Consider the following 12,006-nt stretch of genomic DNA (forward strand, 5'->3'; position numbering starts at 1 on the left):
TTGTGTGTGTTACTGTGTGACATATTGCCGTGTGTGTGACAACCAGTTTACCAAATACAAAGTCTCCCTCACAGGACTGCTTGAGGGATGAATATTAGTCCAAACACAAGCCTTGCATTTTTTTGTTTTAAATAATGATACAGGAAGCTTGCCACTCAATCAGAAGGCAACATTCCTTGGTATAGGAGCATAACAGAAAGATCACAAATGTCAAACAAGAGAAAGTCTGCAGATGCTGGAAATTTGAGCAACACATACAAAATGCTGGAGGAACTCAGCAGGCCAGGCAGCATCTGTGGAAAAAAGCACAATCGACATTTCAACATGAAACCCCTCAGCTCAGGGCTAACAACCCGGACTGATAAAACAAAATGGTTATGGAAATAGCAATGAAGAATCTTTCTGCATCAGAGTGTGACTGTATTCCTGAGACTTGAGTGACTGACATCAGTGAAAACCAAGAGGAAGCTACTGTCATGATAATGGAAGTCCTGAACACCACCAGACCTGGAGGACCTTCATTGCTGCCCTAAACACCAGTGACGTAATGGGCAGTAAGTACCTCCCCGCTTCTTACATCATCCCCACTCTCCTATCACCTGCCAGATCTTGCTCCACCCCTTTCTCCCACCTTTTTAGACTGTCTCCCTTCTTTCTTTCTAGTCCAGTTCCTTGACCCAAAACACTGAGCATCCATTTCCTTCCATAGATATTGCCTGAGTTCCTCCAATATTTTGCGTGTTACTACAGTTTATTGCCTGTTTTATTTTAATATAATTCCGAGCTTGAGTACTCCTGATGGGGATAGTTTTACCGAAGAACTCTGTGTATTCAGCCTCTTCTGTGGTGCTGGGAATACCAAGAGCCAAAGTATCCCTGGGAGATAAAATACAAAAGTTTAAAATTAAGTCATCCTCTTAAAGACTTTCAAGCCGCAATAAATCCTTTAAGTGCAAGTTTACTCGGGGAGAAAAATAATCAATAGGGGACAAAGGGTTAAATAGTTTTGTTCTTGAAAAGATTAATCATTGCGACAGGAGGAGAGCTGTAGTGTCTGGCTCCTATCTTTGCTATCTGAGCCTTTTTCTCTGAATGAAGGAGGGAAATGGTTCTGATGAATCATACCTCGCTGTTTATCGAAACCTCCCACAGACCTGGCCAAATCTGTGCTGAAAAGCTGCTGAGTGAAAATCAATTGGACACAGGCATGCCCTGCCTCCGTAGTGATCAGAGGCTCTAGCTTCTTGTTTTTGGACAGCAGAGAAACATTTCCTCAGTTAAGCAAGGAAGGGGGCGGGGGTGGGGGTTGGGGGGGGGGTGAAGAGTAACTCCAACTGGTATCACCACACAAAGCTAGCTAAAAGACTTCTTTTGTTCTGCACACTGCCAACTTTGTGTCAGATTTAAACTGGAAGATAAAAGTTTCCGAAAGTGAAGAGGTGCACGGTTCCTTCCACAGCAACATGAGTAAGTAAACAAACTTTTAAGTCTTCAGCGAATCGTGGCGTGTGGGAGATAGTTGCATGCAAATGTCCATCCTTGAAATTTGCGCATTTGGAGCAGGATTAAATTTTATGAAAGACTAGATTTAAACGAATCATTGTAGACTAAGTTTTGGGCGGTGTGCATGCCGTTGGCATGTAAAAGGGTCTTTGTTTAATGTAGTGGTAGTTGTCTGAGACGTTGTCGGACAATATTACTGACCTCTCACAGACTGACTGATTTACTAAATCACTTTTCATCCCTAAGAATCCTTCTGCTTTTCGAAGTCTGTGGCTTCTGTCTAATAGATCTCTGTATATTTTAAATGGAGCATTGAAAGATGAAACTGTGAATAGAACCCCTAAACTGTTTGTTATCAGCAACATCTTTCAAGCAAGCACTTTGTAACATGGATGTTATCCGGATGGGTTTGGGGATTCATTATTTAACTCTTAACTGACGCAGATTCGACTGCAGCTGATATTAAGTACCATTTACATTAATCTTTCCTTGCTGGCTGTTTAAATTATGGCATTCTGCTCCAAAAAGTAAGGTTCTGGCCGAAAGATGGTACACTCAGTGAAGGCTGCAAAACGTTTTGGGAGTAATAGAGATGATAGAGTTTTTGGAATCCTAGACAGAAGAGATTCTGCAGATGCTGGAAATCCAGAGCAATAGACACAACATGCAGGAAGAACTCAGCAAGTCAGGGAGCATCTGTGGAAAGGAAGGGTTACAGCCCGAAACGTCGACTCTTTATTCCTTTCTATAGGTGGTGCCTGATGTGCTGAACTCCTGCAGCATTTTGTATATGTTGTTTAGGAATCCTATCCTCATACTCTGTGAGATTAGACCCTCATTATCCTACAGAGTCTAACGATCGAATTAGATTTTATGGGAAGCCATTTGGGAGTTCCCTAATGCCAATTCCACATAATTAAAAAAATGCATCCAGCTGCTGTAGAGACCATTCAGCCCATCATGCTGTGGCAGCTCTTTGAATATACTGCCACTGTCCAAAAGGGTTCTGTCATCGAATAACTGAAGATGAAATAAAAGGCTTGAAAGTGATTGTAGGAGACAATCTTATGGATCTTATGTACTATGTTAAGTTCAGTGCAATATATAAATTCCAATAAAAAATAGAAAATGCTGGAAATAGACCGTAAGACCATAGAGAGTAATAAAAGATGAGCTGCGTGCTGCAGAAGGAAGCAAGCTAGTGTTTTATGACATATCACCAGAATAGAACATTCATTTGATCTGAAACCAGAGCTCTGCCTCACCCTAGATGTTCTGCCAAAACAACCCAGTACTTCCAGCTTTTATTTCAGACTTCCAGCATCAGCAGTATTTCATTTCTATGTTCTATTTAAATGCCAATCGTTGTATTAGATTACTTCATACAATTATAGGAATTTATAATGCCAGTTTGCCCTGTCTAGGCTTCTCGTGATTTTACCTATATTGCTTAAATCTACCCTTGGGGTTCTTTGTTCCAAATCAAAATGATCCCACTCTAGACAACCTCTCCTGTTAATAATAATTCTCCAGCCCTGGCAACATCCTGTAAGAGTCTGATTAATTCAGCTAGAGACAAAAATAATAATTATATTAAAATATTGGGATTCAGTATTTGATTTTACGGGGCAACTCAAGACCCAAGGAGAGATGAAAAAGTTTAGCAGGAGCTAACTGAATTGGTGCCTTCATGTTTCAGAAAAGTGTTGTTTCATCCCAATGCTTTTGCAATCCAAAGAATCCATGGAAGTCAAGAATGAGGCATTTTATTAAGTATTACATGACAAAGGAAAAACAAAGAAAAAGACAAAAGAAAAGGTAGACATGGCTGTCTCATACTCAGACTAGAGATAACCTAAAATCCCAGTGATATCAGTTAGTCTATAAAATAGCCAGATTCAAGTGGTGTGATACCTGCTACTGAAAACTAAGAATTTTCTAGAAAAATAAAGAAGGAACTGTAGTGTAATTACTTGAAAATTCACCAAACAATTACATATAATAGGGAATTATGTAGAACTACAAAAAAGCATAGGAAACTTCAATTGCAAGAACAGTAACAATTCTCCATCCCAATTCAACAGCTTGTAAACTTTATTGAACTGATGTAGACAAGGACGCTATTTTGCCCATCATTTCACTGTTGGCTCTTTGACCTTGCTTCTTGAGTGTCAGCCTCTTCAAATTGTTAGAGTGTAAGTACATGGTTCCCTGGAAGTGAACTTGCAGTGAGAATGGATGGTGAAGGCTCTTGGCATGCCGGTTTCCTCAGAGGAGCACAGAGCATAACAGTAGGGAGATTATACAGCAGTCATAGAAGATGCTGATGAGGTTGCACTTGGAGCATTTTGTTCAGTTTTAGTTGCCCTCCTGTAGGAAAGATGCTATTAAACTGAAAAAAGTGCCGAAAAGATTTACAAGGATGTTCCCAGGACTTGAGAGGTTGGACAGGCTAAAACTTTATTTCTTGGAGTGTGAGAGACTGTATTTGTATTATTTTTACATCCAAGGGAGTAGAAATCTTTATGTTGTGTCTCTGTCGCAATGTACAAGCAACAAAGAGGGGAAATGTGGGAGGATATTGCCACTAAGATTGCATACATAATTGTTTTGTATACATGTATGTACAGTCAGATACACAGAGATGATCATATGGATAATCATATGATCCTATAGAGTTGTATAAAATCATGAGGGGCATAAACAGAGTCAGTGCACTCTGTCCTTCTCCTGGGCTTGGAGAATCAAGAACCGGCGAGCATAGATTTAATGCGATAGGGAATATATTTAAGGGGAACTTGAGAGCAACTTTTTTTTACACAAAAGTTTGTATGTACACTTAGTGGCCACTTTATTAGGTGGCCCCTGTACCTAATAAAGAGGCCACTAATTGTATGTTCATGGTCTTCTGCTGCTGTAGCCCATCCACCTCAAGGCTCGACATGTTGTGCATTCAGAGATGCTCTTCTGCACACCACTGTTGTAACGTGTGGTTATTTGAGTTACTGTCACCTTCCTGTTGGCTTGAACCGGTCTGGTCATTCTCATTAACAAGCTGTTTTCACCCATAAAACTGCTGCTTAACGGAAGTGTTTTTTGTTTTTTGCACTATTCTCTGTAAACTCTAGAGACTGTTGTATGTGAAAATCCCAGGAGCTCAGCAGTTTATGAGATAATCAAACTACCCTATCTGGCACCAACAATCATTCCAAGGTCAAAGTCACTTTGATCACATTTCTTCCCCATTATGATGTTTGTCTGAACAACAACTGAATCTCTTCACCATGTCTGCATGTGTTTATGCATTGAGAAGCTGCAAATGATTGGCTGATTAGATATCTACATTAATGAGCAGGTGTGTGGGTGTACCTAATAAAGTAGACATTGTGTGTATATGGAATGAACTGTCAAAGGAAGTGATTACAGCAAGTATTGATTAAGGAACATGGTGCCATTGGAGAGAGTCCAGAGGAGGTTCACGAGGATGATTCCGGGAATGAAGGGGTTAACATACGAGGAGCATTTGGCAACTTTGGGCCTGTACTCACTGGAATTTAGAAGAATGTTGGGGGATCTCATTCAAACCTACCTAATGTTGAAAGGACAAGATAGGGTGGACTTAGAGATGATGTTTCCTATGGTGGAGGTATCCAGAACTAGAGGGCACAGCCTCCAACTTGAGGGGCGACCTTTTAAGACAGAGGTAAGGAGGAACTTTTTTAGCCAGAAATTAGTAAATCTGTGGAATGCTCTGCCTTGGACTGCAGTTGAGGCCAAGTCCGTGCATATATTTACGGTGGAAGTTAATCATTTCCTGATCGGTCAGGGCATCAAAGGATATGGTGAGAAGGCAGGTGTATGGAGTTGAGTGGGATCCGGGATCAGCCACGATGGAATGGTGGAGCAGACTGGATGGGCTGAATGACCTAATTATGCTCCAATATCTTATGGTCTTAAGTAAATTAACAACCTTTTAAGGGCAGTTGGAGAAGTATGTGTAAAGAAAGTTTAGAGTGATGTTTGGTAGGCATGAACAAGTTGGGCTGAAAGGTCTGCTTCCATGTTATATGATTCCATGACTAAATCTTCTAATGAATAGTGTATATAATTGTTCAAACTAAATGATTAAACTGTATTTTAGTATCCATGGGCAATGTTGGCATTAACTACCTGTCCTTTACAATCTCCAAACTGGGGAGACAGTGTGAAGCGAAAAGCAATTTGCTGGATGAACTCAGCAGGTCAGGCAGCATCTGTAGAAGGAGATGGACAGTTAATATTTCAATATGGAGGGTCTCAACTCAAATTGTCTACTGTCTATTGCCCTCAATAGATGTTGCCTGACCCGTTGAGTTCCTCAAGCAGATTATGTTTTAGCTCCAGATTCTAGTGTCTGCAGTCTTTTGGCACCACAGCATTGGGTACTCGGGGGGAAAACAAACATGCCCACACATCTCCTTTGAACTTCCCCCAACACACTTTAAATGCATGCCAGCTAGGACTGGTCATTTTAACCCTGGTGGGTGGGGGGAGGGAAGGATACTGCCTGCCTACCACAGTTATGCCTCTGATAATCTTATTAACCATGGCAGGAAAAGGACAGCCAATGTTTTGGGGCAGGACCCTTCAACTCAGGTTAGATCCAGCCTAAATGAAGGGTCTTGACCCCAAATGCCGACTGTCCATTTCCCTCTTCGGATGCTGCCTGACCTGTTGAGTTCCTCCAGCCTCTTCTGTGTTGCTCCAGATTCCAGCAGCTGCAATCTCTTGTCACCATGCAGTGGGTCTGGAGTCACATGTAATTCGGACAATGTAAACACGGCAGATTTCCTTCCCTGAAGGACCATAGTCATCCAGATGTGTTCTGATAATAATCTGATGGTTTTCTTGGTTACTGTTACAGTAAGTAGTCTATTTTTTTATTTTCCTGTTACCATCTCTATCTCTGTAATCTCCTTCAAACTTAGAAAAAAAACATCCTCCCTGATGTTAATCCCTCCACCATTGGCAGACAACCTGTCTCCCCCCAAGACTCAGGAATCCTCTATCTAAACACATAGCAGTTAATATAATGCTCTTCCAGTGCCAGCAGCCCAGGTTCAATTCCACCACTGTCTGCAAGGATCTTAAACGTTCTCCCGTTTCTGTGTGAGTTTCCTCTAGTTGTCCTCGTTTCTCTCACATTCCAAAGATCTACAGATTAATAGGTTAATTGGTCACATGTGTATAATAAGGTGGTACAAGCTCATTGTGCGTGAAGCACCTTCAATAACTCCAAAAAACTGAGGTTGGGTAAAATACTGAAAGGCTTTTATTCGCTGTACAATACGACCTCCATGGTGAGTGTCTGCCCCCGGACTGAGGGGGAGGGGCAAGGCGAAACACCTTTATACAGGACTATGTGGGAGGAGCCACAGGGGCGTCAGCAGAGGGGTGTGTCCAGACAGTTAACCCAGTTACAACATATATATGGTTTACCACATGCTGGAAGGACCTGTTATTGTGCTGTACACCTAAATAAAAACAAAACAAAACAAAAATAAACTTCCCTCTTTCTACCAAGAGACACTTTAAACCAACTGCATGACTAAGTCTATGAAGATGGAGTTCAGTATCTCCTTTATGGAGTTTAGTGACTGTGCTACTGTGAAGCACCTTCAGATGTTATGTAGACTGTATAAATGCTAGGAGTCACAACTGGGGAGTAACAATTGTTGTTGTAATTGAGGGAGTAACATTTGGGGGAGTAACAATTGGGGTGTATTGAGTCGGATGTGTTTCTGAAGTTACTCCCTAAGACCCAGGGCAACAACATTAAAGGCACGAGGTATATCAAGAACCCAAGCCCATGTGGTCTAACGTCTCAGTTCTTCCATCTACTGTTAGTTGGTAACTACCCGAACACAACATAGAACATGAGAAACAGAACATGGAACCACACAGGAACACATGTTTCAGTGCATTATGTTGTGCCGAACTAAACTAATACTTACCTAGTTAAGCCCCTCACCCCCTCTGGGGCTCAGGCTGCCGACAGCAGCTCACCTGATCCCTCTGTCCTGGGCCAGTCTTTCAAGCTGTCCCCAGGTGTAGCCTGTCTTCTTGGTGTATCTGTAGCTCTGGGTTTTTTACAGGATGGAGTTGTTAGCAATAAGACCACAAGACCATAAGATGTAGGAGCCGAATTAGGGCATTTGGCCCATCAAGTCTGCTCCGGCATCTCATTATGGCTAATCCATTTTTACTCTCAGCCTCAGTCTCCTGCCTTCTCCCCGTATCCCTTCGTGCCCTGACCAATCAAAAATCTATCAACCTCTGCCTTAAATATACATAAAGACTTAGTCTCCACAGCTGCCGGTGGCAACAGATTCCACAGATTCACCACTCTCTGGCAAAAGAAATTCCTCCTCATCTCAGTTTTAAAAGGATGCCTCTCTAATTAGAGGCTATGTTCTCTGGTCTTAGACTCTCCCACCATAGGAAATATCCTCTCCACATCCACTCTATCAAGGCCTTTCAGCATTCATTTGGTTTCAATTAGGTCACTCCTCATTCTTCTGAATTCCAGTGAATACAGGCCCAGAACAATCAGACACTCTTCATAGGACAAGCTGTTCAAACCTGGAACCATTTTCATGAAACTCCTTTGAATCCTCTCCAGTTTCAGTACATCCTTTTTAAGATAAGGGGCCCAGACCTGCTTACAATACTCCAAGTGAGGCCTCACCAGTGCTTTATAAAGTCTCAACATTACATGCTACAAATCATTGCCATATAACATAAAAAGAATTAGTTCCAACACAGACCTCTGTGGAACACCACTCGTCACCGGCAGCCAACCAGAAAAGACTCCTTTTACTCCTACTCTTTGCCTCCTGCCAATCAGCCACTGCCTTCTCCAGGCTAGAATCTTTCCTGTAATACCATGGGCTCATAGCTTGTTAAGCAGCCTCTTTTGTCAAAGGCCTTCTGAAAAGCCCTGCACAGATACTGCCTGACCCGTTGAGTTCTTCCAGTCTTTCGTGTGTTACTCCAGACTCCAGCCGCTGCAAACTCTTGTTGTCCTCTACATTATTTGCCCAGGCTATTTCAACTAGCTCCCAGATCTGACATACGCCCTTCCAAGCTTACAAACATCTGACATGTACGGTAGCATAGCGGTTAATGTAATGCTTTACAGCACCAGCAACCTCGGTTCAGTTCCTGCCACTGGCTGTGAGAAGTTTGTACGTTTTCTCTTGTGGTCATCCTGGTTTCCTCCCACTTTACATTACATATGGGTTAGGGTTAGTAAGTTGTGGGCATGTTATATTGGCACCGGAAGCATGGCGATACTTGTCAACTGTCCCCAGCAAATCTTCCGACAGTGTCGGCTGCTGGTGCAAGACGTTGCATTTCACTGCATGTTTCGATGTACATGTGACAAGTAAAGCTAACCTTTATATCTTTACAGTCCATACATAGGAGTGAGTGTTTGGGAGACCGATGGGATCGGTTTGCCAGCTGCTGAAGGGCTGTAGATATCTCCTGTCAGGTGCGGTGTCGATTCCTGACCTGTGAGCTGTTTGAGTGACAAGCATCTCACAGAAACAGAACCCTGCCGTAATTCGCTGTGCCGCTGAGCAGCCCAAAGGCAGCGGGCGTATGGGAGCGCCACCGCCTACAGGTTCCTCACTGCCATTCCCGACTTGGACTTGCATCACTGATACCCCATCACTGAATACAGATCTGGGATCTCCTTCCCCCAGCTGCCCTGTGGCGGGACCACTGCCAGAAGGAATGCAGCAGTTCGACAAGCAGCACGCTAAGACTTTCTCAAGGGCAATAAGGGCACCACGGTAATGTAAAAGTTAGTGCAACACTATTACTGCTCCAGGTATCAGAGTTCAATCCCAGCATCCTCTGCAAGGAGCTGGTATGCCCTTCTTCCTGGGTGCTCCAGTTTCCTCCTCCTGTCCATAGATGTACTGGTTAGTAGGTAAACTGGTCATTGTAAATTGTCCTGTGATTAGGCTAGGATTAGATAGGTGGGCTGAGCCAGAAGGGCATGTTCCGCACTGAATCCCTAATTAAAATAAACATGATGATTATGAAGACACGTAGTTCTCTTTTATTGTCATTTAGTAATGCATGCATTAAGAAATGATACATTATTTCCTCTGGTGTGATATCACAAAATACAGGACAAGCAGGCTTTTTCCACTGAGGCAAGGGGAGAAAAAAACCAGAGGACATGGGTTAAGGGTGAGGGGGGAAAAGTTTAAAGGGAACATTAGGGGGGGCTTCTTCACACAGAGAGTGGTGGGAGTATGGAATGAGCTGCCAGACGAGGTGGTAAATGCGGGTTCTTTTTTAACATTTAAGAATAAATTGGACAGATACATGGATGGGAGGTGTATGGAGGGATATGGTCCGTGTGCAGGTCAGTGGGACTAGGCAGAAAATGGTTCGGCACAGCCAAGAAGAGCCAAAGGGCCTGTTTCTGTGCTGTAGTTTCTATGGTTCTATGGTAAACCAAGACTGAAAAAACTGACAAAACCACATAATTATAACATATAGTTACAAACAGTGTAGCAATACCATAACTTGATGAAGAAGTCCGTGAGAACAGTAAAGTTCAAAGTTTCTCAAATGTCCCACATCTCACGCAGATGGGAGAAGGAAGAAAAACTCTCCCTGCCATGCCGACCGCAATCCGACTCTGAGTCATTCGAAAACTTGGAACTCTGATCAGCTCTCCGAGTACTGAGCGCCTTCTCTGTCCGAACGATTCGACCTCCTTCTCGGTCGCCAAAAGCAGGCAAGGCCAGGGATTTTGAGGCCTACCCTCCGAAAGATCCCCGACCACACAGTAACGACAGCAGCGAACGGGCATTTCAGAAATTTCTCCAGATTTTCCTCTGTGCTTTCACGTCCATTCTCCATCCAATCAGAATTGTCCATGGCCCCTATTTAACAGATACGGTATCATTTTTCACCGGAGAGCTGCGCACGCGTGGCGCGTCGCCATCTTCTCCTCCCGCCTTATAAGAGATAAGTAATAAGTAATAAATGCCAGCTGGCTAAGTCTTTCTCACGGGTAATAAGGGACATGCAATAAATGCTGGTGTCGACAGTGACTCAAGGAAAATGAATGGTAAAGATTAGCAGAGGTGGAAACTGAAAATTGGCAAGATCTCTCTGATTATACAGTGTCAATGATTGTCATTAAATGGTAATTACATAATAACACAATCACTGGATTCATTTTAAGATAAAAGAAACAGCCACAAAGCATAATGTGCTTACTTTATATTGAATCAATAAAGTAGAAGTATTCTCAATGGATGGGAAGGAGATATTTACCGAAGTAAATTAAGGTCCCACTCTGCTCCCTTGATTGGTTGACAATTAGTATTCACTTTAGTATTTGACTTTCTCGAGTTCAGAAGCACAGATATTCCTTCTGGCTCAGATCTATCATTAAAAGGTTATTGACCCAGCACAGAAATAGGCCCTTCTGCCCATCGATTGTGTTGACTATCTGCCACTCATTTTGTTTAGAGGTACAGTACAGTAACAGGTCTTTCTGGCCCAACAAGCCCACGCTGCCCAATTACACCCATGTGACCAATTTATCTACTAACATGTACGTCTTTGGACTGTGGGTGGAAACTGGAGCACCCAGAGGAAACCCATGTGATCTGAGGGAGATTGCACAATACAGCGATGGAATTGAACACAGGTCACTGCCGCTGCAATAACATTATGCTACTTGCCAACTTTCCAGCTAATTAATCTTCTAACCCTCTCATCTCCAGGAAACTGGGGTATCTGGAAGAGCATGCAAACTCCACACAGGCAGCTCCCCAGGTCGGGGTTGAACCCCCAACGTGAGGCAGTAGCTCTACCAGCTGACCACTCTGTCACCTTAATGTAATATAGATTCAAGATTCAAGTTTATTTATCATGTGTACATCAACACGTACAGTGAAATGTGTCAATTGCTCTGACAACGAACATACCCAACGTGTGCTCGGGATGTCTGCAAGCGTTGCCACACATTCTGGCACCAACATGCACATGGTGCTCAGCAGAACACAGAACACTAACAAGCAATGAACAGCAGCAAAAACAAATCCCATTCCTCGCTCGCATCGATGCACAGAATCCCATTCCTCGCTCGCATCCTTTAACCCCAGAACAAGCCTCCCTTGACCCAATGCACACACATAGTCCCTTAACATCAGGACAGCTCTCCAGTATACTGATATACGCACAGTTGTCACTTTATTAGGTACACCTGCTCATTAGATTAGATTATGAGGACACGCAGTCCTCTTTTATTGTCATTTAGTAATGCATGCATTAAGAAATGATACAATGTTCCTCCAGTATGATATCACAGAAACACAAGACAAACCAAGACTGAAAAACTGACAAAAACCACATAATTATAACATATAGTTACAACAGTGCAAAGCAATACCGTAATTTGATAAAGAACAGACCATGGGCACGGTA

At 42.9% G+C, this 12,006-nt stretch overlaps 1 protein-coding gene across 1 annotated transcript in view; it reads left to right on the forward strand.

Annotated features, from left to right (window-relative positions):
- The first annotated feature begins 1,342 nt into the window (after positions 1 to 1,342).
- LOC140212133 (synaptotagmin-11) overlaps positions 1,343 to 12,006 on the forward strand; it is an 82,675-nt gene continuing 72,011 nt past the window's right edge. The window contains exon 1 of the mRNA XM_072282730.1: positions 1,343 to 1,467. Coding sequence (XP_072138831.1) covers positions 1,464 to 1,467 — 4 coding nt within the window. The 5' untranslated portion in view covers positions 1,343 to 1,463. The remainder of the gene's footprint in view (positions 1,468 to 12,006) is intronic.

Source organism: Mobula birostris, chromosome 18 (genome assembly GCF_030028105.1).
Source record: "Mobula birostris isolate sMobBir1 chromosome 18, sMobBir1.hap1, whole genome shotgun sequence".
NCBI lineage: Eukaryota > Metazoa > Chordata > Chondrichthyes > Myliobatiformes > Myliobatidae > Mobula > Mobula birostris.